At 43.2% G+C, this 26947-nt stretch overlaps 3 protein-coding genes across 5 annotated transcripts in view; 2 read left to right on the plus strand and 1 right to left on the minus strand.

The window, feature by feature from the left end:
• The window catches only part of Usp3 (ubiquitin specific peptidase 3), a 93444-nt gene extending 80405 nt beyond the window's left edge, over positions 1 to 13039 (plus strand). For both annotated transcript variants that reach the window (XM_026384786.2, XM_026384788.2), the window contains 4 exons: positions 7199 to 7317; positions 7579 to 7692; positions 7853 to 7920; positions 9523 to 13039. In XM_026384786.2, coding sequence (XP_026240571.1) covers positions 7199 to 7317; positions 7579 to 7692; positions 7853 to 7920; positions 9523 to 9688 — 467 coding nt within the window. In that variant the 3' untranslated portion in view covers positions 9689 to 13039. The remainder of the gene's footprint in view (positions 1 to 7198; positions 7318 to 7578; positions 7693 to 7852; positions 7921 to 9522) is intronic.
• Positions 13040 to 15653: 2614 nt separating this feature from the next.
• Positions 15654 to 23686, plus strand: Fbxl22 (F-box and leucine rich repeat protein 22). Of its 2 annotated transcripts, none has more exons than XM_026384835.2 (2): positions 15654 to 16033; positions 18320 to 23686. In XM_026384835.2, exons 1-2 carry the CDS (start codon positions 15687 to 15689, stop codon positions 18660 to 18662), a joined length of 690 nt encoding a protein of 229 aa, XP_026240620.1. In that variant the 5' UTR covers positions 15654 to 15686; the 3' UTR covers positions 18663 to 23686. The 2 variants fall into 2 exon arrangements, 1 of the variants encoding a protein (XP_026240620.1); XR_013343693.1 differs by having other exon boundaries at positions 15950 to 16033; positions 17014 to 18412.
• A 1129-nt stretch (positions 23687 to 24815) lies between these two features.
• The window catches only part of Herc1 (HECT and RLD domain containing E3 ubiquitin protein ligase family member 1), a 191842-nt gene continuing 189710 nt past the window's right edge, over positions 24816 to 26947 (minus strand). The window contains exon 78 of the mRNA XM_026384846.2: positions 24816 to 25481. Within this exon, the coding sequence (XP_026240631.2) occupies positions 25296 to 25481 (186 nt within the window). The 3' untranslated portion in view covers positions 24816 to 25295. The remainder of the gene's footprint in view (positions 25482 to 26947) is intronic.

The raw sequence follows: 26947 nt of genomic DNA on the forward strand, positions 1-26947 counted from the left end.
GGGAAGAAAACCTTTCAGATTCATTCTACAAGGTGAGCATTACCCTGGTACCAAACCTGATGAGGACACAACCACCTAAAAACTGTAAACTAATATCCCTAGTGAATACAGATGAAAATCCTCAACAAAAACATAACACGGGCTGGGGATGTGGCTCAAGTGGTAGTGCTCTCGCCTAGCATGCGCGAGGCACTGGGTTAGATCCTCAGCACCACATAAAAATAAAAATAAAGATATTGTGTCCACCTTAAAAAAAAAGTCATGATCAAATTGGTATCAAGTTGGTTTTGTTGCATAGATGCAAGGATGTTTTAACATATCAATGGACATACATATAAATAGAAAGAAGGCTAAAAATCACATGATCATCTCAATCAGTACAGAAAAAGCATTTGATAAAATTTGGCATCCCTTCATGACAAAATCCCTAAATAAATATAGAAGGATCATACCTCAACACATTGAAAGTCTACATATGAAAAACCTACAACCAACATCATATTGAATAGGGAAAACTGAAAGCATTTCCTGAAATCAGGAACAAGACCAGGTGTTCACTTTCACAGCTCTTATTTAGTGCGAAAATTTTATTAAGTAATTAAGAGAAAGAAATGAAAGGTATACAGATAGGAAAAGAAGTCAAATTATCCCTGTTTGCAGATATGATCCTATAAATAGAAAAACCTAAAGATTCCACCATAAGGTTGATTGGTACTATAAACAAGGAAAGTGGTGGTGGCATTTGCCTTGCATCCCAGATAGTGTTTTTCTGTGTGGACCCACGATTAGTGTGAGTAGCTTTAGGGCACTCAGACCATCCTGAGGAGATTATAGTTTGGTCACAAACATGTTCCCTGTATTCTCAACTAAGCTTTCCTTTCAATTATCAGTCTGGACTTGTTTTGCTAATGAGCTTACTATCAGCCTAAACAGGTAGGTGATAGGATCTGGGAATTCCTCATTCTCTTTGTTACCATTCTCTTTGTTACTATTTTATCAGTAAGAGCACTTCTTTTCTTAGCCAGTATGGTGAACTTCAATTGATTGATAATATTTTTTTGTTAATTGGAGGTGGAGAAGTGTAATTGATTACTTGTAAGTCACCTACCTACTTCAAGTCCACTTTGGAAGAATTGCATGTGTGCCTTTTGAATCTTTAATTGTTATACCTTCTTGAGAGAACCCTGGGATTTGAAGTTATTAACAGAAAGTATGCATATTATCAAAGACTAAAATAACCCCAGTTGTAAAACCTGATAAAGATTCCATTAAAAAGGAAAAATATATACCTTATTTTTATTTATGTTGTAGATCAAAGAATCCTAAATGTTAGCAAACAGTCCAGTAGTGTACTAAAACAGTATCATAGAAGACAATTAAAATGTCCAAATAAGCTTTGATAAAATTTCAGATTCATTACTGATTAAGAGAACCAAGAGATAAATCTCTTATTAAGAGAGGATTAGAAATGCTCCTTTGCTAAGGATGGTCTGTCAAAAGCTATCTGTACAGGATCATGATGTTGCTGAAGCAAAATATATAAATAAGAAAAAATGCAAATGGTCTTTATAACATCAGAAAAAAACACAAATGGGTAAAAATGATAAAGCTAGAGACTATCTTTTAGTGAAGTGGTGGACTATAAATTGGTGCACTTGTTTTTGAATGGTTAAGGACATCACCACTTGTAATAGGCATTTCCTTAGTTGTAGCAGTTTCACTGATGTAGACAATAATATATACAAAAGATGTTCCTTGAAGCATTTCTTTTTTAAATTTAAAAGGAATATTTATTTTTTTAAGATAAGAAACTCCTAGTTAACATGTAAGGCATATTTTTACTCTTTTTGCACAGTTCACATTTTTCTACTATGCTGTCAACAGTTTTTTTTCTTTTAGCAAAATAGTATGTGTTAGTTTCTTAATTAAGAATCTGAGGAAGCTGCTTATGCTTTATTGCACTTCATGAGAGGAAACATGTACATCAGTTTTAAAGCTCCTAAGATTCTCAAGGGTCTCAGGGTGTATTTTAACAACTGGCAGTCTTCCACATAATATAAACTGTTCAAATAGCATCTCCATGGAAAGCAGAAGTAAAACTGGTTTGTTAAAGTTACTAGATCACCTTTATGTACTATGTAAATTTAATTTAGCAAAGCTTAATTAGGAAGTGTGCATAAGTTAATATATTTTCTTTTACTTCCTTCAAATATTATGTGATAAATGTTTAAAAATGAAAAAATAGGTAACAGTTCCATTTCCTCTTGGATCCCATTTCCATGAGATAACATGCTGTTAATTTAAATGCCCATATAAATGTTTAGTTTACATAAATGAAATCACTGTACATAATATACTTCTATACATAGTGTGAATGATATTTTGTAGGCACATTCTATGGCATAGCTATTATCAACTTTATCTTTCGTAATACATAGTAAAATATACTAAAATAGTACCTGTTGGGGGACATTTAAATTGTTTCCAATTTTCAGTAATAAAAAAGTGTTTCAGTAGTAAACAGGTGGCAGAGCTTATACCAGGATGGAAATCCAGGCAGGCCTATTTTGGAACCTGTGAGCTTTACAACTGTACAACACTGCCTCCCATCTGCTGCATGTAGTTGCAACTGCCACCTGATATGTTGTTAGGGTTATGAAACAATTCTGATTTTAACTTCTCTAGCAAGTCTTGGAGCAAAATAAAACTGAGGGTAAAGGTGGGGTGAATTCCTTAGGAGAAAATAGTGATAATGCTAGAAATTCTTATCTTCATTGTTCATTAGTTGGGTTTTAGTTTTTCCCACCTCAAGAAACCCTGTTCCAAGACTATACTTTCAGGGATAATTTCTATAGTATGTATGTTACTAAAACAAAACAAGGGAGAGAAATGAATTACAGCAGATTGGGTAGAGAGAGAAGATGGGAGAGGAGGGGAGGGGAGGGGAGGGGGGATAGTAGAGGATAGGAAAGGTAGCAGAATACAACAGTCACTAGTACAGCAATATGTAAAAACGTGGATGTGTAACCGATGTGATACTGCAATCTGTATACGGGGTAAAAATGGGAGTTCATAACCCACTTGAATCAAATGTATGAAATATGATATGTCAAGAGCTTTGTAATGTTTTGAACAATCAATAATAAAAATAAATAAATAAAAAATAAAATAAAATAAAAAAAGAAACCCTGTTCCCACACTTCTCCCTGCTGGGTTAACAGGTTCAGGATCCCCACACTTGCTACTGCAGTCCCACCAAGAGGTGGGACTCATCATGACAGCAGCAGCAGCAGCAGCCTAAGGTCAGAGACTGGTGTACTGGAGGGGAGCCTCCAAGGGAGTTTTTGTAATGAGGCTGTCACATTATGTTGCATAGTTGATTAATAGAGATTCACCGTCACTACTGCAGTCATCTCCATTGTGGGTTTCAAAAAGCTGCTACAGCACTCCTAGAAACTTAATACCTATTGGTCATGGTTTCTGTGGGTTAAAAAACAAAACTCCATAATTATTCCTAAAGTTCCAATTGCTGACTTTATAAAACAACTTTTAAATAACAGATTTTAAAAATCCCTTAACCTTGATGTCTGGAAGTAGGGCTTATAATGGATGCTTATATTCTTTGTGTATTGTTTTTTAATTTTCCTCCAAATTCTAGAATGGACATGTTGCTTTGTAATAATAAGGAAAATCATTATCATTAAAACATATACAAATGAGCACTATTTAAGAGGAAGACTCCCTGGATACAGCATATCCTTAACATTTACATATGTGACCACTGCTATTGTACTATTTTGAAAGCCTGAGTGACCCTAAAATGTACTAGTTTACTTTTGCAAAACCATCAATATAAACCTCACCTCCATGCACATCTGTGGAAGCAGAACACATAGCCAGGGACAGTCCACTAGCTACTACCATTCACATCTTGAGAAAGCTTTGTTGCTTTGTATTCCTCCATTTTCATTAACCCATTAAGTCTAGAGTTTTCATAACTTCAAGTATTTAAATGAACTGACACCGGTGCATTAAAAAAGATTGTTTTATCATAATCTAGAACTTATATATAATATTACATTTATTACATACTATACTACAGCTTTTATATGTGTTCCACATCTGGGATGATGGACAAAATGGGTTGACATCCAGGGCCACCAATTTTTTAAAAAAAATCTTTATTTTGTTTTTTATTTATTTGTTTATTATGTGATACAGAGGATCAAACCCAGAGCCTCACATGTGCAAGGCAGGCGCTCTGTCACTGAGCTTCAAATCCAGCCCCAGGGCCACCAATTTTTAAACTGCTGGAAAAATCAGGCTCAGCTTATATTGCTCATTATGTATCTCCAAAGGACTTAGCCTGACTGTATCTTCTATTCCATTTTAACACGTCTTCATCACTATGTTTTGCATAAAACAGCTGAGAGACTACTGGGTGGTCACTCTGTAAATTTTAAGTGTCTCAAGAAGATAGAGAGGAAAGATATTGGAAAGTAAGTTGCTGGGATAAGATGAGGACAGGACAGATGATAGCAAGAGGTACTGTTTTTAGAAAGGAAGCAAGGTGATGGTGAGTGTGGGTGTGGAGACCTGCTTTACAGCCCTGCTTTTGTAAAGCATTTGGGGCCCTCCACTTGTTATGCCAATGTGACTTGCTGAGGCGCTCCCCAGTGGTAGCAGGGAGAAGGAACAAGAGAGCAGCCTAGTACTTCCAGGCATTTTAATTTTGGTCTCAAGGTTACAAATGAGTTACTGGGAAGTACTGATTATACATTCTTTAATCTCAGCACTTAAAAGAGTTATCAGATTCTTGGAGATTCTAATTAATTACCAAAGGAGACTGACAATGCCATCTACTAACTCTTTAGTAACCCCCTCCTATTAATAGGAAATTGAACTCATGAACAGAGTGTCTTTTCATTTATTTATGTTTTTAAATTTCTCTTAGTGATGTTTTATAGTTTTCAGGTACAAGTCTTTTATTGCCTTGGGTTAAACATGTTCCTAAGAATTTTATTCTTCTTGGCTGGGCTTGGTGGTTCATGTCTATAATCCCAGTGGTTTGGGAGGCTGAGGCAGGAGGATTGTAGTTCAAAGCCAGCCTCAGCAAAAAGGAGGTGCTAAGCAACCTCAGTTGTATTCTCTAAATAAGAATGCAAAATAGGGCCAGGGATGTGACTTAGTAGTCAAGTACCCCTAAATTCAATGCCTGGAACCCCCCAAAAATTAAAAAAATTAAAAAAATTATTCTTCTTAATGCTGTTGTAAATGGAATTGTTTTAATTTCTTTTTTGGCTTGTTCATTGTTAAAATAAAAAAATGCCACTGATTTTTGTGAGTTGGCATTGTATCCTGTCTTTTCATTCTTTTGACAATATTTTTCTTTGAGCATCTCCTATCCCTGCCAAGGCCACACAGCTTTTTACATGATGCAACAAATATTTGCTGATAAAACCTCCCATGATTTCAGCTTCACAACTTACAGGCACCATAGTGGCCAGTCTAAAGGGATTCATAGAACCAACCAGTCTTCACGATAGTCAGTTATCTTTACAGCTAGAGACATGGAACTTGGAACGCCTCTGAGAATGGTACCACTATATATTCAAGTTTGGGTTGGTGTCTTGATACTTGCTTAGGAAGTGTAATGTTGAAACAATGTACCTTTCCTAGGAACCCTTTTTGATGAAACAGTATTCATGGAATATGAGGGCAAACTGAGGAAAGAAGGGGGGGTTTAGAAAGAAATAAGAATTGAGATGAGGGGAGGCAGAGGTAGGATGTGTCTTCCAGGCTCTAGGAATCATGAGGCAAAGGCATATTCAAGAATGCATGGTCCCCTTGATCCTGTGCTTGCCCCTCTAATACCAGGCCACATCTAAGCCCTATTAGACCCTGCTCCCACTAACTTCCCCATAGAGGCTTTTTCTTACACTCTGTCAGGATGCTGAGGCTGATTGTGACCTGGAAACTCAGAGTTCAGAGACAGTCTTGTCTTTCCTTCCACAGTCTAACCATCTTATCAAACTAATACATTGTTTAATGATGCATAAATGCATATTTGTGGTCTAAAGGAATAGGCAAAGAAATTATTAACTCCAGAATATATGGCTACTTCTGGGAGAGGAAAGTGACATTGCCCACTGCACAACTCTAGCAGATGTTCACACAGACCCTGGATCCTCTAGTACTGGAGAGAATCCATCTCTTGCCCTGAGCTGTCGGTATAATATTTTTTCTATGGAATAACAACATACATTTTATACAGACTTCTGAATATGACTGGTTGCAGGAGTTGACAGACTTTCTGTAAAAAAGCAGAGAATAACTATTTTAGGCTTTGCAGCACATAAGGTCTCTCTGCCCAGCTGCTGAATTCTGCTATTGTAGTATAAAAGGCCATTTGTAAGCAAATGGGTGCAGCTGTGTACCAACAGAAATAATTTGCAAAACCAGATGGCTGACTGGATTTGGCTTAGAACCACAGTTTACCAAACCCCAGATTAAACAATTAAAAGAAAAAAAAAGTAGGGCTGGGGTTGTGGCTCAGCTGTAGAGCACTCACCTAGCACAGTCCCTGGGTTTGATCCTCAGCACCACATAAAAATAAATAAGATAAATGTATTGTGTTCAAGTACAACTAAAATTTTTTTTAAAAATTGCTATGATTTATGTAGGGGACTTTAGAGTAGAGTCTGGATAAAAGTTTCATTGGAGATTGGAGATTAGCCTTCTGTGACAATCTACGTTTACTTTGAAAATGTTTGATCTAAATTTTACTTTATTTTTTATAAGCTTCGGGCTTTGTGACCTCTCTAAGGTCACATATTGAGAGAAGTTGCTACTGAAACTTTGATTTCATCAGAAATGAGTTTTTATTAGACTTTGTAGACTAATTCTTTTATTAATTATAGTAAATCCAACATCATTTTTCATTTCTCCAGCTGTCAGGCATGATGCCAGGTGCTTTACACTTGTTATTTCTTTCCCCACACAGCTTTTCAAGTAGATATTATTTTTGTTTCCAGTTTGCACCTGAGGAAGACTGACTTTTCTAAGGTCATAGAGCTGATACAGCTGAGCTTTAAATCTGAGTCATTTGGCTTCAAATTCAGTTTTTACCCTCTAGAGTGTGCATTGTCTTTATAAAAGGCATCTTGTTTTAATGCTGCCCAAATCAATTTGGTTTTAGATTGTCTTCGAAGTTTTACTGATTTAGAAGAACTTGATGAGACAGAGTTATATATGTGCCATAAATGCAAAAAGAAACAAAAGTCCACAAAAAAGTTCTGGATTCAAAAACTGCCTAAGGTAAGTGTTGAATTTCAAATTATGGTGCTATTTCAAAGGGGAAAATGCTTGACTAATCAAAAAAATTCTTATAATTTTAGACTGAACTGTTCTGTATTGGTCTCCAGGGTTTCAATAAAAGCTGGAAGAAAGCAATAGCAAGGGTCCGAAGAAATACTGATATGATACCTAAAATATTATTTGAGCGACATTAGACTGGAAGTTATTGGAAGATAAACTGGGTATTGGTTCACAGTGTTCATTCTTATCTCTGTCATCCAGGTGCTATGCTTGCATTTGAAAAGATTTCATTGGACAGCATATTTAAGAAACAAAGTTGATACTTACGTAGAATTTCCACTGAGAGGCTTAGACATGAAATGCTACTTACTAGAGGTAAGGTGATTACCTTTTTAGCATGGTAAAAAGGTACTGTATGATACATTTAAGTCTTCACACAGAGAGAGTCAAGGTCAGAAAGGCAGGAGACACTGATGATGTCATTGGCCACTGCTCCTAACCCAGTTCTCAAAATGCCTTCTCCCTTGTTCCACAGCCTGAGAACAGTGGCCCAGAGAACTGCCTGTATGACCTTGCTGCTGTAGTGGTGCACCATGGTTCTGGGTGAGTATGTCAGCCTTCTGCTTGTGGGTGGGAACAACTGGTGGCAGGCGCAAGAACACCTGCAATTTTGCACCAGTCTTGATAATTCTCTTTGAACTCCCTAAAAATGAATTCAGACTCATTAAAGTAGGTGAAGTAGAACTTTCCTTCCATCTCGATGTGGAAAGAATTCCTGAGAGGATGTTGTGAAGCACTAAGAGAAGGAATATAAAAGCAAAATGGAAAATGGTTCATTTGGGCCCAGTATTGAGCACCTAGTCTTTTGTCCACAATATTCTGAGTCATTTTTACTCAAAGGTATTTATTTTCTTTGCCAATTGAAATTTATATGAGGATAAAATGGGATGATATTTAGAGTAATTTACCCATGTCATGTACTTTCAAGATTTGTTTTTTACTTTGTTGAATTACATTCTTAATTTTTTCCTTGAAAGCTTATACTAGGGGCACATATCTTCTTGTTTTTGGTCCATTTGAGAATGGTTATTTTATCTTTAAACATGGACTGCTATATTTGGGCAAATCAATACCTATGTTTAAAATCCTTTTCCCTCACAGCTTTGTAGACATTACTCCATTGACTTCACCATCCAGAGTTGCAAATGACAAGTCTTGTACAAATCTGATTCTCACTTTTTTATAGGCATCCCAGCTTTTTCTCTAGAAGTTGTAGGATCCTCTACCTTTGGACTTAAAAAATATTAGATGCATTCCTGCTTGGTAGCTAGTAGGGACACTTTTAGTCTTCACCTCATAGACATTTTCATATGTTCTATCTCATTCTCTTTTCTCTCTTCTGGAATCCCTATTAAGTATATAGTCACTTTCCTGGCTGTATCTTCTGTTTCCAGAGACCACCATGGCCTGTTTTTTTCCAAGTAATCAATTTGGGTTTCATCTGTACCCAAATTGAAGATTAGTCTGTAACTTTTTTGTTTTGTCTTTTGTAGTAAGGGTTTTTCTAGCAGGCCTCTTTCCTGATGGGGAGGACTGACACTGGGGTGCTATGTGTGACAGTTGGGTCATACTGACAGGGAAAAGCTCTTGATGACCAAAGCATCAGGGGATTGTGCTTCCTTTGAGGCAGACTCGTTCTTAAGCTCAGATTTTTCCAAGATCCTGACAGGAAATCTAGCATTATATTCCTTGTTTCTGTAGGCTTTAATTTATACTTGTTAGGTTAAAAGTTTCACAACTCTGTTCAAATTTCCCTATTAATCCAGTGTTATCTGCTTTGTGTGTTCTAGAAAACCCTTAATTTCTGACCCACTTGAATCAAACTGTGAAATATGATATATTAAGAACTATGTAATGTTTTGAACGACCAACAATAAAAAAAAACCCTTAATTTCTGGTCAATTGATGATATTCCTTTCTATTTTCCAGTATCAGTATATTCCTTATCTTTTCATTGGGTTTGGAGGAAAGTAAACAGATGGGCTCAGTCAGCTGTCTTAAACCAAAAGTTTCTAGGATTTATTCTTTAATTATAGAACTTATTAAAATCTATTTTATGTATAACAAATGGTTATAAGTTTGCACAGGTACTTGTGATTTGTGCAGTCTTTTGATATTCTTTGATCTTGTGCCTTTTCTTTACAGGGTTGGTTCTGGACATTACACGGCATATGCAACTCATGAAGGCCGCTGGTTCCATTTCAATGACAGTACTGTAACACTGACTGATGAAGAGACAGTTGTGAAGGCAAAGGCCTACATCCTTTTTTATGTGGAGCGCCAGGCTAAAGCTGGATCAGATAAACTTTAATACCTCCTCTGAATCATTATTCATCAACTATACCGGGCAACATTTCCAATTTTCCATAAATACTTGATCTGAGATTTAATTTCATTATGCACTTTTCAATTTCCTGTTTTGGGTTTAGTTTTGTCATTAGTAGTGACTTATTGAACATGGGCACCAACTAATTTTTTGTTGTTCTACCAGAAAACCTCAGCAGACATTTTGATTTGCTGCTTTAGTTGTAATAATTCGATTTTTATATGTAGTTTCAAGAACTTAGTTCTGTTTGCCTTTTTTATATTAATGTTTTCAGTTCTCACTTCAAGCACATTTACATCAGTGCTTTTGTTACTCTCATATGCTGAAAGCAAGGCACGTTCTTGAGTGTGAAGAGTGACATAACTGCCTGCTGCCTTTTTACAGCTGGGATGGATCAGGTTGATTCCCAATCAAGGATCATGTGTGTGCGGAATTTGTGGCCCATAAGATTTCACAGTGAATGCTCAGTAATCATTCTTTTTGACTGTAAAAGATAACTGAGAGTGCATCCTTAAGTAGACCAGGTAATTGCTGCTGGTGGTGTCTCATGGCTGCTGATTATCAGCAATAACTAAATAAATTTTTTGGTCCAGTTATACCTGTACTGCAGATTCAAAAATTACTCTATTTTCTGGGTTTTTCAGTTTATAGAGTTTTTGTGTTTTCATGGGGGGAGACAGGTCAGGAATACAGAAAAATCCAAATAAGAACAAATATGTCATAATGTTTAAAAACGTCTGTGAGTCTGTTGCATGGTACAGGTGCTATCTGATGAGAAAATCATAGCTTCTCTTTGCCTTTTTGAATCAGCATCTAAATCCCCCTTTAGTTGTAGCACTGGGAGTAACTGCATGTCTACTTTAGACTTGCTTCTTGCTTGGCCATCTGAGGAAAAGATGATCCAGAATTGATGGTGGCCATCACCTACACTCCAGGTGTTGTTGTGGGAATCTGCTTTTACAGAAGGAAGTTGGAGTCATTGCTACTTTGGGTTTTAACTCTCTTGGCCTATCCTGAGAGCAGAGCAAGTTAAAAATATTCTTACTTTGAATAAGTATAATTTGTATTCTTGAACTCAGTAGTGTTTGTTTCAAAACTGTTGTCCATAAATATAGGTACAGGCACTATTTAGATGGAGCTCAAATTGAAATTTGAACTCAGAGTCTCATTTAAAGAAGGCATTTGTGATTGCTCAAGGGTTCTAAGACAGCTCTTTAATTTTGAGGGGTGATGGCATTACTTGTAAATTATTTGGGGAGAGTAGGATTGCCAGCACAGGCATGCAGGCATTGAACTGCGTGCCATTTTCTTGTTCATTTCTTGTCCCTGCCATTCTTTCCTTCCTTTTCTCAACAAAGGACAAAATACATTTCATGTTCAGCCAGGCAAGCAGACTTTTTGGCAATCCTGTTTCTTTTTTTTTAATTTAAAGGAAAAATAGTCAAAACTTTTTCTAGTGTATGAATGTAAAAGAAAGTCTGATGGCTTTCCTCCTAGGTCAGTTGTTTATAGTTATAGGAGCAGAGGTGGCTTCTTTTCCTTCTTAATAATTAGCTGAATAAATCCCACATTCTCTCAGAGCAGAACACATTTGCTGGATAAATGTTTTAACACGACAAGGAGCAAACTGCAGTTATGTCTAAACTTGTGTTATCTAATATGATGGCCATATGTGGTTATTTAAATTTAAAACTCAGTTCCTCAGTCATACTAGTCATATCTCAAGTGTTCAGCACCCATACCTGGCTAGGATTGTGCAGGTCTAGGACATTCCACAATGGATAGAGTTCTCTTGGACAACACTGGCCTAAGTTTTCACTCCAGAGAGTAAAACTTTAGGTCTTACAGTTAAGAATCAGAGTCCTAGCAGGCAATTAGTATTTAAAATAATTTACAGCACTAAATTATATTAGGAGGAACTATATGCAAATATAACGTTTGGTCTACAGAAATGAGTTGGACTGACTTATGCTAATCTATCAATCAGTACATTAAAACACATATAACTGAAAAGTAAGTCTCCTCTGACCTTGCTTAGTTCTGCTGTGAGTCAGGCTCTTTGGCTCAGAAGGTAGACAGCTAGATCATCTAACATCACACTTAGGACTCCAGTCTTGGCATGGGCACTGAGATGACTGAACAGTAAAGACTGGCAGAATCCATACTGATGAAGACATGGCTTTTCATACTAAATGGAACTTAGTGGCAGGCTGGACTACTTTGTTGGAGAAAGTGGTCTTCAGACAGGCAGTACTGTTGGTTTATGTGAAGAACATACCTCCTCTTTGAATTTTTGTAGCATTTTTATTGCTCAATTTTAAGAAGAAAATTTAGAGTGGTATCATGAAGACTCTTGGAAAGTGATTGGATCCATCCGAGTGCCCATGATGTAAATGTGCCTATTTGTATTTTCATCCTGTAGTTGTAGCCTTATCACACCGTGGTTAATGGATCTTTCTTTGTTCTTCAGGGCTTTTTCCGCGCCATGTTGTCTCTAACCCGAATGTGGCTTCTTGCTCAGAACTTATGCTGAGGCAGGGCCTCATGTCATGTGGCTCCATGGAACAGGAAATTCTCAGAAGTCCTCCCACACAGGTGGGAATAGAAACAGTTTGTGGCAACACAAATCTCTCTCCATGGTGGAGAAACCTTTGCTTATCCACTGTATTCTACTCAGTGTATAGTGATGACAGATATAATAGAATTAAACCAGTCAAGCGTGCTGGGCCTGGTTAAGTGTTAAATATGTGTCTCAACCTGTGGAACCTACTCAACAGCATGGTTTCTGGGGTGGGACATATTTATTTCTTAAGCCAAACCGCTCCTTCATTGGAGAAAGGTGTCTTCAGACAGACAGTGCTGTTTTAGTGTACATAAATCTTTTTAGACATATTTATCCCATTGTGACTTCCACCATCCCCTAAACTCTCTCATGGACCCTCTGTTGCCGAAGGAGCCTCTGCACTTGGGGCCTGGAAAGGCTCATAGCAAGGCCTTTTCCCGCAGTCAGGTTGTGGGTCCCCTGTGACCAGGTGTGGCTATTGGATGATGCCCCTGGCCCAGGAAGGAGCAGTGAGTGTGTGGAATTGTCTCTGGTCCAGGTCTCTGCACCTCATCACTGGTGCAGAACCTCCTCAGGTGTGAGCGTGACAGCCTCCACATGCTGGTTGTGCTGTGACGTGACTGTTTGCCATTAAAACTTAGTGTGTATTATGCGAAGAGGATTGTTTAATTGTGCAAGTGACTGGTTCATTTCAAGTTGTAATCACATCCCTTTTCTGCTTCACCAGCCTCAACTATTCTATGGAAAGTATCATTAAAGGTCTGTTCTCTTTCCTTCTGACTGTTATTTCTGAACCCCTTTCAGTGGAGCCAAATAAATGATGTGCTGACTCCAGCTCTGGGCCTTAACTATCAAAAGGTAGTAGTTCTTACAGAAGTCCCAGTACTTTGAACCTGCTGCTGTATGTGGGCAGGATGGAGTAGGTGGTGCCACAAGGGAGTGGCCATAGTCAGGGGTGGAAGGCCAATCGCCTGGCTCAGTGAAATCCTCAAATCCTCGAGGTGACTACTGACTTTATGGAAATGAGGCTTCTGTCCCTCCCTCAGAGCCAGAAGCTACCTTCTGAAGAACCAGTTTTTCAGCTCTAAGCAAAGCTTATTGATCATCTTTTAAAGTAAAACAGGCAGGGTTGGGGATGTGGCTCAAGCGGTAGTGCGCTTGCCTGGCATGCGTGTGGCCCGGGTCCGATCCTCAGCACCACATACAAAGATGTTGTGTCCACCAAAGCTAAAAAATATTAAAAAATTCTCTTTAAAAAAATAAACTAAAACAGGCAAAGGAGGTGGTGCCAATAAATTATGCTTAAAGCAAGAGCTTACACATCTTCTCCGTCCATTGCCTCCTGCAAACGGAAGACACAGGAACTGTCTACACACCTGTTGCTTTTCTGTTTCACCTATTTGCCTGTTCCTGTCAGTCTTCTAAAACTGAGGGCAGAATGGCCTGCAGCTCAGACTGTCTGGCTTCCATGCCCCACAAGGCACACCTCCCTTCAGCACCTGTGCTGTTCAGGTGCCACTGCTGTGCCAAACAGCAGAGCTGAGACAAGGCCAAAAGGGCAGAGCCATCAGCTGCTTGTGTGTCAGATCCTCAAGAGGCATGCTCACTTTGGGAAGCCCACCTTCTGGTCTGGGCTGCCTCTTGCCATTGACTTGGAGCAGCAGCAAAGGGACAAGGTTCCACACATTCTCCCTGTCTATCTTCCACAGTTGCATAGGGGCTGCAATAGTGCAGCTGGGAAGCCATGATGAACCATCAGGGGCTCTTCTCCAGCAGGTGGCAGGATCACACGGCACTTCTTTTTAACAAGCTGAAAAGACCACCTATTCCCAGTGGTCAGCCTGTGTGAAGTGATGGTTGGAGAGGCTTCTGGGAGGGAATGTGGAGGTTTTCTAGGTATCCGCCTGCAGTGGAGCAGCATAATCAGACACAGCCCAAAGGGCTGCAGTTGTTATTCTGAACAACTCAAATGATGAACTTGAAATATGAGCGGCCCCCTTGCTAGTCCCTTTCTTATGCTGGGGTAGCAGGCTCAGGAAGACCAGCTGAGACTGCTCAGGGTAGGGATGCTGACCAGGACAGCTGTGCTCTCCTTTCCTTAGCTGCCTCTGTTTGGCACATGCCAGCCTCGATTCCAGAAGCAGGTATAGCATGGCCACCTCATCAGTGTCACAACCACATGTCCAGAAAAAAGTCTTCCAATTCCAGTTCAGTGAGGGGAGTAAACAAAAGTTCCCTAGACTAGCTGAGGAAAACTGTCCTTACCTCGGGTACTGCAAAGGTAGAATGGTGACGTCTAGAGCTGCACAGTACCAGTGTCCCCCAAACCAACACATCAACACAACTAGGAAATCACAGCAGGGGAACAAAGGCAGGGCCACAGGCCTAGGGATGAAGAGGTATTAGGAAGTAGGTCCACTTGGAGGCCTCAGGTGCTTTAAAAAGGGAGAACTTAATGGATATTACCCCTAGGCTACTTGACCACAGGAGCATGAGAGGGGGCAGGGGATGATCCATGGGTTTCTTTAAGAGGAAAGGACACTCAGAGCAGATGCAATGGCTGCCTTCCACAGCAAACACCTATTAAAGTACATAAAAGTGTTTTGTGCAGTGTTGTATTAAGAGATACCTCCTTTGTCCTAATACTTTGGAAAGTACAAGCTAGAAACAGAAGGACATATGTAAAAAATATAAGGCCAAATGAACTAAAGCTGAAAGTAAAAGCCTTGGAAAGATAAAATTACTTCAGTTAAATCTTTTATGAAACAACTTGGTAAAATTAGAGCCATCTGGGAGGTTAAGGAAATCCTCTTGTCCAGTGGAGGGCAGTAGGATTTGAAGGCAGCTCAGTCCTACCTGGAAACCACCAGTCTACTGAACAGAAGTAACAGAAAAGAGGCACGGCCTGTGGATTCTCCTCCCAGCTTGGAAAGGACCACCATTCTTAGCTCTGACATCCAGCAGGCCTTTTTGTGGTAAAGGTGGAGCAAAAGACCTACACTGATGTCCTACAAAACCAGTTAATACAAACACTCCCTGCCAGTGGGTAGACTGCAAGCCCAGACAGAGCTGGTGTGGCCGGCCACCTCCAATGAAAATGCCTTAGGAAAAACCAAAAGAACTCTGCGAAACACCATTGTCAGCTAAAAGGAAAAGAAATCCCTTTTAAGTAAACTATTTAACTTCAATAGGCTGCTTTTCTGCCAGGATTTTCAATCCCTCTGAACATAAGCTGAGCCACAGACTACTGCATGTATGTTTGGATCCTGGCTTTTCTTCCCCCCACCCCCACCGCCAAGAGCTTCAGGACCAGTTGTTGGCCAAAAATAAACACCATTCCTCAACCATATATGTCCACCAGCCTTGAGCTGGGGAGGAGCAGCAGGAGGCAGGTCAGCCCTGGCTGGGTACACTCTGTGGATGCCGTTCACCATGCACATAACCCAGCTTAACCGGGAGTGCCTGCTGCATCTCTTCTCTTTCCTGGACAAGGACAGCAGGAAGAGCCTCGCCAGGACCTGCTCCCAGCTCCATGATGTGTTTGAGGACCCTGCTCTTTGGCCTCTGCTGCACTTCCGTTCCCTCACTGAGCTTAAGAAGGACAACTTCCTTCTGGGCCCAGCGCTGCGCAGCCTGTCCATCTGCTGGCACTCCAGCCAGGTGCAGGTGTGCAGCATTGAGGACTGGCTTAAGAGCACCTTCCAGAGGAGCATCTGTAGCCGGCATGAGAGCCTGGTCAGTGATTTCCTCCTCCAGGTGTGTGACAGGTAGGCAGCTTTGTTCCTGAGCAGCAGCTCTGGTTTTGCTGGTGCTGACTCTGGGGGAGGGATGGGAGAACCATGGAAGTGCAAATTATAAGATCAAGATGCCTCCTGCTTTGGGGCACCTCAGACTAGGCCCAAGGCAGATGCCCAGTCCCTGAACTCAGTGCAGCTCTCAGTAGATGACCTATCTGCTAACACTCCTCTCAGCCTTAGGGTCTCAAGAACTGTCTCTGTTGTAAAGGCACTGGGGCTGAGCCGTCCCTGCTCTTAAGCAGCTGTCCTCTCTGGCAGCCATTAAGTGCTGGGTGGGTCCAGCTAGGCCTGGAGTTTCAAGGACAGGCCCTGGGAACAGGCTGCCAGTGCCAGATTCAGCTATCAGCACACCTCTCCATTTTGGCCCTAGAAAGGAGCCCCAATGGTCTGAGAAATGCTGCTGAGGAAGGATAGATTTAGCTGAGCCACACCAGACTCTGGAAGTAACAATAAATAATGGTCTCCTTTGAGGAACTTACTAACGTTCACAGTGGCCCTAGGGCAGGAGTTCGGCTTTCTTTTACAAAGGAGCAAACTAATCCTCCAAGAGGAGGTATGATTTACCCACAATCTAGGGTTGCCAGATTTTATGGACTACCCAATTAAATTTTAATTTCAAACCAATATTGAGTAATTATTGAGTAATTTTAAAAGTATGTCCCCCGAACATCCTGTATTGAAGCTTTCAACCGCACCCCCAACACAGGCTGGGCCACCAGGCCAGCCTTCCCCATCCCCTACCAGCAGCCAGGGAGCTTACAGAGCCCACCAGATTATCCTACCTTTGAGAAAAAGCACCAGGAGCATAACAAGCTGGGCTGGCTTCATGGAAAACTAGGCTTGGCTGGTTTGTTGCCACCAAGGTTAATATCTGCTGTTTGCTGGCAGCAGAACAGGAATGGGAGGAAAGAATCCCCCTCCCCTGCAATTCTTTTTTTTGAAAACTGCAGGATGACAGAAGATGGACTTGGATCGAGGCCCTGACTAGACCAACCCAGGTTGTTTGGATGAGTTTTAACAAGGTTCAGAAATGAGGGTTATAGGAGGGTGAGGTGGGAGGGATTAGGCCCGAATTTTTGTGTTCTTGTTTTAAAGGATGAGGCTGAATTCCCCAACCCAAGGTGTAGAGTGGAACTCCTGGGCCATAGGATGGGTTTAGCAACAGGCTCTGGTGTCACAGAAAGACCAAAAGGCTTGAGTTCCCCAGCAATGTTTATGTAATTAAAGAAAACACAAGAATTTAAGGAAGGTATGGGCTCAGTGTGTGAAATGTGGCTGGGCCCAGTATATTTTAGTTCCTTCTCTTTCCCCAGCAAAACTGTGTGGACATAAGCCAGCTGGGTGCAGTGAAGGAACAAAGTGGGAGGCTGATGGGGAAAAGGGCCAGGCCAGACTCAACTCCCTCTGGCTATAGACTCCAGACTTAGGCTCCTGTAGTGGAAGCAATCTGGTCCTGTTTGTTTCCAGGAAAGTGAGTTACAGCTGCACATAGGAAGCCCTGTTGCAGTCTTTTTACACCCCAAAGCCAATCTAATCCTCACAAGCCCATGAGTAAACATCCCACGATCACACACAGGGAAACTAAGGCCCAGTGAGTAATAAGGTTAAAGACACACTGAAAATAAGCCAAGTCTAACTTTGGTCCAGATCTTTTCTCCTGCAGGTGCTGGTGAGGCTGGAGCAGAGGGATCTCTAGCTTTCTGGGCCAAAAACTCCCTGGGTGTCCCTAATTGTACACACCTGGATGATGAAATAACTGCCCCCAGCCAACTGAGCTGAAACTGGGCTCTAGAACCAACACTGAGGCACTCGTTCCGGGCTTGGCTTCCATGTCACTAAGCCATTCCCTAAGGAAACCCCTCCTAAATCCTGCCAAAGGTTTTTATGAAGCCCGAGGTAAGCTTTGAGACCAGAGAAAAATTAAGACGCATGCCCAGAACCACAAGCCCTGGATTCACAGAAGGCTTGGGTCTCTGGGGTCCGGGTTCCCTACTGAGGCTCCTGAAACTCACAGCGAAGAACCCTCAACATTAAGGTATAGTGGGGGTGCAGCGGCAGAAAAGGCTGGGGAAATTGTCCAGAAAGCCCTGTTGGAATCCTGGCTGCTCATTGCAGGCGACTTCCTCACTCGGTAAAAGGCAGAGTCCTCTGCCCGTGTAGCGTGTGGTCGGGTGCAAAGAAGGAGTCGCGGCGGGACTGCGGCCGGCTTGACGCGCCCGTCTCGGCCCCGCCCGGGTCACAGCGCTCTTCCCGCAGGTGCCCCAACCTGGCGTCCGTCACGCTGTCGGGCTGCGGCCACGTCACCGACGACTGCCTGGCCCGCCTGCTACGCAGTTGCCCGCGCCTGCGCGCGCTGCACCTGGAAAACTGCGCGCGCGTGACCAACCGCACGCTGGCGGCCGTGGCGGCGCACGGGGGCGCGCTGCAAACGCTGCACGTGGACTTCTGCCGCAACGTGAGCGCCGCGGGACTGCGCCGCCTGCGCGCCGCCTGCCCGCGTCTGGTCCTGCGCGCCGAACACAGCGCGGCCATGATCCCCGACCAAGTCCCGCGCCCGCCAGCGTCGGGCACGGCTCTCCGCAAGCTGCTGCCTAGCTAGGCCGGCCGTGACTCTGGGAGAGAGTACCTTGGCGTCAGATCGTCCTGCCTTGGAGCCCGCCGTCGCGCCTTCTTGGCGTCATTCTTCCCGTCTGCACATTGGGGATAGTGCCCATCTACCTCACATCATGATTTTATAAAGAGGATGAAGGCGAGATTAAACGACTGCATGGCTGGAAAACACTTTGTGGTCCTCAATACCAGCACCATTTCCCCCTTTTCTGCAATGGTGGGAGGCGCCTGCGTTATCTTCCGAGACTCGGACCGTGTGGTGGGTCTCCTTAACGGCGGTGGGCAGGACCGGAGCTCGCGGGCTGCGCCCCCTACAGGCAGGGGGCTCCGGCCGTCGCGCGCGTTCCTGGGGAATCAGGCGGAGCGACCCCGCTGCGGCCCGGCCGCTGAGGGCTTCTGCAGAGTGAGTCCTGCAGCGCCGAAAGGCTGGTTCGCGGCTTGGCCCACGCCACCCTGGCCTGCTTGCCTTTCTTGGGGGCAGATGTGGTCCTAGGAGGACTGCAGAAGCTTTTCCAGATAATCTGTTCCCATTCTTTCATATGTAAACTGAGAGTTAACGGATACTCTTACCATTCGCACAAGGGAAAAGTATGTCAATGGGAGGAAAAAGTTAACGATTTAAAAACAGCAGCAGTATCCCTGACTAAGATGATAGTACAGGGCCTGGTGATATAGCTCAGTTGGTTGAGTGCTTGTCTAGCATGCACGAGTCCCTGGGTTCAATTTCCCAGCACCACCAAGAGGGAAAGAAAAAAAAGGATAGTAGTGGAACCATTGTTAAGTGGTGAAAAATGAGGGTTTTTTTTTATTTGTTGGATTTGCTGCACGTGGGCACATGCCTGGACTTCCAGTTGTAATTTCAGGGCTTTACTAAGGGGCCTCTGCCACCAGTTCCAGGTACAGGGAACACTGGGTAAGTGGAAGAGGCAGGGGAGCAGCAATGGTGAGCAATGCTCACACTCTGGCTCCACCCACTGCCAGCTGTAACCAAGACCTTGCCTGAGTCTGTAGCCAAGTGTTTCTCCTCTCTGACATCCCGATCCGATCCCTAAAACAGGTTCCTTAATTTGTTGACCAAATGGGAAAAAAACAAGGATAAAGGAGACAAATTCTGTTTTGGGTGGAGCTTACATTCTGGATAATTATACATAAGTAGTGAGTACTGGAGGAGTTAGAAACTGTAGGGGAGATTTGGAGATTGTTGGCCAAGAAATGGGTGGGGGAAGGCACTTAGATTTGGGTTGACCACATAAACCTCATTGAGAAGGTGATACTTGAGACATGAGGTGAGCCAGGAAACCAAGTCAGCCATCTGGAAAATATTTCAGGCCAAGAGAACTGCATGTGCAAAGGTCCCGGACTAGGAGCATGGCTGGTGTGTTAGGGAAACAGCAAGAAGGTCAGTGTAGCTGTTGCAGAGTGAGGAGGAGAGATCAGAGAGGGAGCTATGAAGGGACAGATTGTAGTAAGGATGAAATAAAAACTGAAGGTCAGTTTATCCCAGCAGGAGCTAGGGCCTAAGCACAGACAATAAAAAGGTAAGTCCCAGAAATTTCTCTAGGTAGATACATAGGAGGCATCTACCTCTCCTGCCCTGCCCCACCTGGCAACTGCTGAAGGGGCTTCTCTGCTCTTCCTCCTGGTCCCCTGGCTGGGGCAGTGCTTACACCAGAACAAGGTAAACATCCAAGCCCTTTCCTGGCATAATCCCTTCTAATCTTGTGTGAAAAGCCAGACCCACCTTGCTGCCAGCTGCAGTGGAGGGGGATAGGCCACTGTTTGCCTGTGGGACCCAGGCTCCCTCCAGGTGACTTTCCAGTTTATCTTGCATTACTCTGGACTTGAAAGGATCCTTGCAGGGCCCTAATTCTCCTTCCACTATGGTGAACAGTGTTGAAAGAAAGCTTGAGCTTGGGGGGAGGGGTAGGAGAGGATGTTGAATGTCTAAAACAGTCACTTTAACTCCAGAGCTTGCTTTTATCATCTTAATAAGCCCCAATTCCCAGCAGGTCCTGTTGGCCCTAAATTGGTAGTTTAGTCTGGGAACAGGATCCTGACTTCAGGCCTAATGGATATAGGTCTGTAGTCCATTCCCCCTCACTTTCTAACCCTGACACCAAAGGCAGGTCAGCTCTCCTCCTAATTCCCTTATGTTAAGTAGGAGTAGCTAGAAAACCTTGTTTGTGGGATTTTTTTTTATAAGGATCAGGATTGTGTTTGTAAAGCAGAGGTCACAGCAGGTTGAGCTTGAATGGGGCAACCTGCATCCCCCTAAAGTCCTTTTCCTATGGAAACTTCTGTAAATGACTGTTTGCTTTCCAGGCTAACCCCCACGTACCCAAACTATAGTGACCATAAAACCAAATCTGTGCTGATACCTGTGTCCAGTATTGTTTCAGGGCTCTAAACTGGCTCCCACCGTGGCCAGGAGGCTTTGGGTCCCTGAGTCAAGGGCCATTTTAGGTGCTCCCAGAAGGTGGGCACTGATGAGTCGATGAGTCACAACTCTGCACTCTGCCTTCCAACAGTAGCTGTTCACCTTCAGGAGGAATGCCCTGCTTAATCTGAAACACAACTTCCAAGGTCTTCTCGGAGGTTTGCCCAGGAGGCATTGAATGCTTAAATAATCAGCCAACTCATTCATCTAAGCAGCATTTACTTGGTATTGGCTGTGGACTGGGCCAGGCCAAGGGACTCAGTTCTAGTTGGGAGAAGATATGCAGCTGGGAGTGAGGGGTGTTCTTGAGTACATCTCCCAGCTTTGTGTGCACAGCTTCTCCAAGTTATAATTTCTCTGAGCCTGCTTCTTCATCCGTAAAATGGGATCAACACCACCTTCTATGTGACAGTTATGAGACTCAATGTACTGTGCCTACAAGGCAAGAGCAGGTGTCCTCACATCCATGAGGGCTAGAAAAGTTGAGTGGCTGGCAGGACTCACAAGGCTCAGGCACTGGGAAGAAGCAAGACAGGCCTGTATGTGGGTGGGCCAGCATCTGTACTGGATGGAGAACAGAATGTTTGCCCTGAGCCTGAGGGCTGCCTCCAGCTCCCTCAGGTTCTGTGAGAACATTGGTGTCAGCAGATTCAGCTCAGCAAAGGCAGAGTCAAGAAGCACAAGGCACCACCAGGGAAGGTAAGCTGGGCAGATGAGAGCCTGATGGTATTCAAGAGCCACCTAGAAGTAGGCCACTTGTGCCTTCCTAGACTCTTATTAATAAGACTACAGACTTTCCCTAGTTCCTGGAATGTCAAATCTTTTCACTCTGTTTTGGTCAAGGTAACCAAGGTCACATGCAGGGAAAGCTAAGAATGACACGTCAGCACTTGAGTAGGATGCTGCTCCCTAGTTGGAAGCTGCCCAGTCAACCACATCATGCTGCCTGGTGTGCATAGGACTCTCAGGCTAGCAGAAAGATCAGGCCACATTCACTTGGGTCAGGTGTTCCAGAGTCCCAAGGAAATGGGAAGTGATGCTTGGAGGTTTTTTGAGCAAGGTATGTGCCTGTTTCTGCACAGGCTGAATGTTGGGAGGGAGCTGACTGAGCCTTCTAGGATCTAACCCAGAATGCTGTTGGTAGGCTGCTGCACCTGATTGAGTTTTTCCCCTCTCCTAGCCTTGGATTTCCATCCTGTAAAAGAGATCATGTGACCATTAGAGACCTCCTTTTCAGGTTTAGGATTCATGTCCAACACATACTTTCAGCTTCTTAGCAAAAGCATATCATGCTAAGTGAAATAAGCCAATCCCAAAGAACCAGAGGCTGAATGTTTTCTCTGATTTGCAGATGTTAATTCACAATAAAGGGGTGGGGGCTAGGGAAGAATAGAGAAGTACTTTGGATTAGACAAAGGGGAGTGAAGGGATGGGAGGGGGCATGGGGGTAATCGGACATTATTACCCTATGTGTGTATATGATTACACAACCAGTGTCATTCTACATCGTATACAAACAGAAGAACACGAAGTTATACTCCATTTATGTATGATGTTCAAAATGCATTCTACTGTCATGTTTAACTAATTGGAATAAATAATTTAAAAAAAGGACTAAAATTAGAAAAAGTGGGGGAAAAAAGCTAAAAACTAGGCTCACCAGATGTAGCCATCATTGGCAAAGGCCACAAAGCTAGGAGGCCCACTACAAAGCCAAACCTTGAGAAGTATCTGGGGAAATCTTAAATTCTAAAAGCAGGGGGTCAAACTTTTCTTAAAAACTTAAGGGTCAAAACCAAAACAAACGGGCTGGGATTGTGGCTCAGCGGTACAGCGCTTGCCTAGCACATGTGAGGCCCTGGGTTCAATCCTCAGCACCACATTAAAAATAAATTAAAAAAATAAAGGTATTGTGTCCATCTACAACAAAAAATAAGCAAACTGCAAGTATTTGTTCACTTAGTGAGGTCAGCAAACAATAAACCACCCAAGTCTCTACAGGGCATGGACTACGAAAAACACCTACATGAGGCCCTCAGAGGGCCATCAGGATCCTCAGAGGAGGGACTCCCCCCGCCCCCCTCAACACACCTGAAGTTCTCAATAGTCAACAGAAAGAAGGAATAACAGCTGCTTTCCAGCAGAGGAACAGCATATTATAAAACCATCCTGACAGATTCCCCTCAGGGGTCAGACCTCAGAAGCAGTCTGTTAGGCCTAACCCAGGAACCAGGACTCATCAGGGCCACCTACTGGTGGCAGCAAAGGTCAAAGCTTCACAAAGGTAGAAGCACTATTTTCACTTGAAATAACCCTGGAATCTGTAGCCATATCCTTTAGCTTTGCATACCCTCAGTCAACTCAGCAAGAGGAGCAGTCACTTATCATTAGGAAGCAGCCCTCCTGGCTTTGTTCAAGACCTCAGCAGCAGAGGCCTCTCTTAGAGAAACACTCTTTGGCCCAGCAGACTAGGCAATGTCCCCCACCCCAGAGAGAGTGCTTCAAGCTCAGAGCCCTTCAACCCTGCTACTAACCCAACTCACAAAATTAAGGGCTTGTCGCTACCCAGAACACCCTGGGGTTCCCCAGATGCTGTGGTCTCCCTCTGAGACCCAATTCCATCTGAAGCATTTTTTTTTTTTTTCAGTGAAACAAAAACGTCATCATTCTCATGTTAAGTCTTCTCACTGGGCAAAAGCCATTAACCAGATTATCTTAGCTGGCAAAAACATGTTTCTTCTACTTTTTCTTTGGAAAAAAATAAACAAACAAACACCTTCTACCTTTCTTGTGGAATACCTCTGCCTACAAGGCTCTTTGCCTGGCACCTCACTGGGACACGCTGTCAACAAAGATCCTGGCCATGAAGTCCACTGGAAGCAGCTTCTGGCACGGACCTGCATCAGTAGAGGAGACAAGTCGCCCAGTCCTTGCCTCTCCCTGCTCATGTTCTGGCAGCTAGGGCCTCATAGAGCCTCACAGCTGCTCTCAAGATGGCCCTTACCCCAGAACACACACTCATTCTGTCATTCCTGAATGCACAAACACATCACAGAGGGATCACATGGGCTGGGTCCAAGTATGAAGTGTGGCTCTTCCCTAGTCCCCTGAACAACTCCCCAAGGATGTGAAAGCCGCGTACTCCTCCTCACATTCAATCCACATTCATTTACTCATCCACAGTATGCCTTCTAGTGACAGCGGTCTTCTACTGCCTCCCACTTGGCTGCTCTCCTGGCAGAGTGACAAGTTGTTTTAAACTATCCTGTTCTTTAATGCCATCACTTGCTCATTCTGTCTTCTCCAGTTCTTCGCAGGCAGGGCCAGCACCGTGTGGTGTTGGCTGGTGGAGCTGCACACAAGGTGTGCTGACTGTTCAGAGGAGGAGGGGTAGTGCCAAGAGGCTGAACCAGTGGCTGACACAAGTGCCTTGGGTGAGGGAACAAGTGAGAGAGACCCAGGATGACAGAAGAACAAATGCAAAGAGGGTGTCTGAACCCTGCCTCCTATCATGACAATCTTCTGCAATGTCATTTCCAGGCGAAGCCCCCTCTAAATGTGAAGAAATATTTCTGAATTAGTCAAAAAGCGAGAGTGACCTAAACCAAAGCTTAGTCCTTCTAGGCTGATGTCTACCTTGCCGGCAACTCATAGGCTGCAGCTCCACCAGAAGCAACAAAAGAAGTCCAAGCTCTGATTTCTGAATCTGCTTTATTTCTCTGCATAAGGAACCCTGCACAGGCAATTCAAATTAAAACAAAATAAATATGTGAATATTCATGTAAAACTGTCCTTTCTAATGAACAATTATACACAATGTACAATTTCATGTTCACTGGGTGGGTTTACAAAAAGGTATCATTCCCAACTAAAAATGCACCAAAATGGTTCCATGCAAACCTATCAAAAGTGACCAAAAATATGGAGGGAAAAACCTGACTGAGAGGACTTTGCTTTTGTTTTGTTTTGTTTTGGTTTTTTGTTTTGTTTTGTTTTTGTATAATCACAGAAAAATAAAAACATCTAATTTCTTTGTTAAATTTAGAGTAACTAAATGCGGCCACTGTTTATAATGTCGGTTTATGATCCTAAAACATCTATTTAGTTACCATAAAAGTATATCAACATCAAATTGGAAGTGAGCATTATTGAGAAAAAGGAGGGGGTGACAGCACCCACGGTCGTTCAGTAGTCAGTGTCAGAGCCCTCGGTGTTGTCCACGTTTCTTGAGAGCATGTAGTTGTCCATGTCAATGGAGCGGCAGTTGTTAATGGCATAGCGCAGGCGCTCAGCCATGACCAGCTGGCTGGAGTAGGGGGGCAGCCTCAGCTGAAAGAAGCACGTCTGTGAGGTAGGCAGACTGTCGTAAGGCTGCGGAGAGATAGACCCAGAGCCATGACTGTGAGCAGCAGGACGCCAGGAGGAGGAGGGGGGCTGCCCATTACCACCACCCCAAAGGCACATAGGCATCACTGCATGGACACTTCAAGTGAAAGGCAGAGACTAAGCCAAGGCAGAATAGGCACAGGCTCTGCCTTCCTGTAGCTCTGGAGGCTTTTGGTGAAGACACTTCCTTCCTCTTCTCACCTCCTCCAAGGCCCATTTGTGGAAAGCAACAATAAGCTCTGGCAGGACTGTTTGAGAAAACATACTTTGCACAGTGACTGGCATGGAGTAAGAGTGTAGCGAGATTCGTTCCTGTCCACCGAGAGGGGGCAGAACTGAAGCCAGCCGCAGGGATTCCTCAGCACAAAATGTGAAGTGAAAGGAGCAAGTGTGTGGTATAACTGGCTGTGGGAACCACCAGTGCCCCCTCCTTCTTTCCCTGTGCTCCCAGGGTGCATTCTACATTCTTCACTGGCCATCAATGCCAGCACTCAGCCCAGATGAGGGAGGAGCAGTTAAAGCCCAGTGCATGCACTTAACTGATGGTGATGCAGTCATTTAAAATGATACTCATGACAACAGCAAACCAGAAGAGTGCTTGGAACAGATTATGAGATTTTTTTTAAAAAACAGAGAACACAAAAATTCTAGACACCTCATTCAAAAATGTGTATAACTGAGGCCAAGACTAGGAAGAATTATACAAAGGTGAAAATGGCTATTACTGGAGAGACAAGTATGTATGTTCCCTGTCCCTCCTGGCAAACAACAATTTTGCAAACTATCTATTAAGGTTGATAATGATGTGACACTGTAATAAATTTTTTAAAAATTAAGTTTTACAAAAAGAATCTGCCCTCTCTTTCTTGCCCCGCCTCCTTTTGAAATCAGCTCTCTTCTCAGTCCCACACTCAGTTGGGCTGCATTTCAAAGCAGTGGGAGGTAGGTGGGGGCAGAGCCTAAATGTACCAGAGCCAGTGATGACAGAGAGCTCTAGTGCAGAAAACCTGAAAACAGCAAGGAAGGAAAGCACCACCAGATGGCTCTGATTACTTAAATGTGATACTGGAAAAATTATCTAAAAGCTACAAAGGAAATAGCCAAAGCAGTCAGTTTCTGAGGCTGACAACCCCCAGAGCTTATTGTTGCTTTCCACAAATGGGCCTTGGATTAGTGGTGGATTAACTCCTGGGGTGGCAGGAACAGCTCAGCACAGACAGACATAAGGCAAGGGTTGTTTTCAGAGCTGAATAGAAGGGAACCATTTCCTCCTCTCCACCACACTGAAGCAAGGAGACAGATTCACAACTTATAGTTTCTGGCTAGTCAAGCAGAAAATTTATGGAAAGGCTCTTTTCATAACTGTTCCTGCATATGGCATCTCCGGTGAGCCTAGTCCAGGTTTAAAGTACAGGCCTGCAGCCTCAAAAAGCAACAGGAGAGGCACAGCT

This window comes from Urocitellus parryii, chromosome 6 (genome assembly GCF_045843805.1).
Source record: "Urocitellus parryii isolate mUroPar1 chromosome 6, mUroPar1.hap1, whole genome shotgun sequence".
Lineage (NCBI taxonomy): Eukaryota > Metazoa > Chordata > Mammalia > Rodentia > Sciuridae > Urocitellus > Urocitellus parryii.

Excerpts from the sequence above, each read along its gene's own strand:
- Fbxl22 (XM_026384835.2), top strand. The coding sequence starts at position 15,687 with ATGCCGTTCACCATGCACATAACCCAGCTTAACCGGGAGTGCCTGCTG. Across the intron at positions 16,034-18,319 it reads CTCCTCCAGGTGTGTGACAG|GTGCCCCAACCTGGCGTCCG; the intron begins GTAGGCAGCTTT and ends CTCTTCCCGCAG.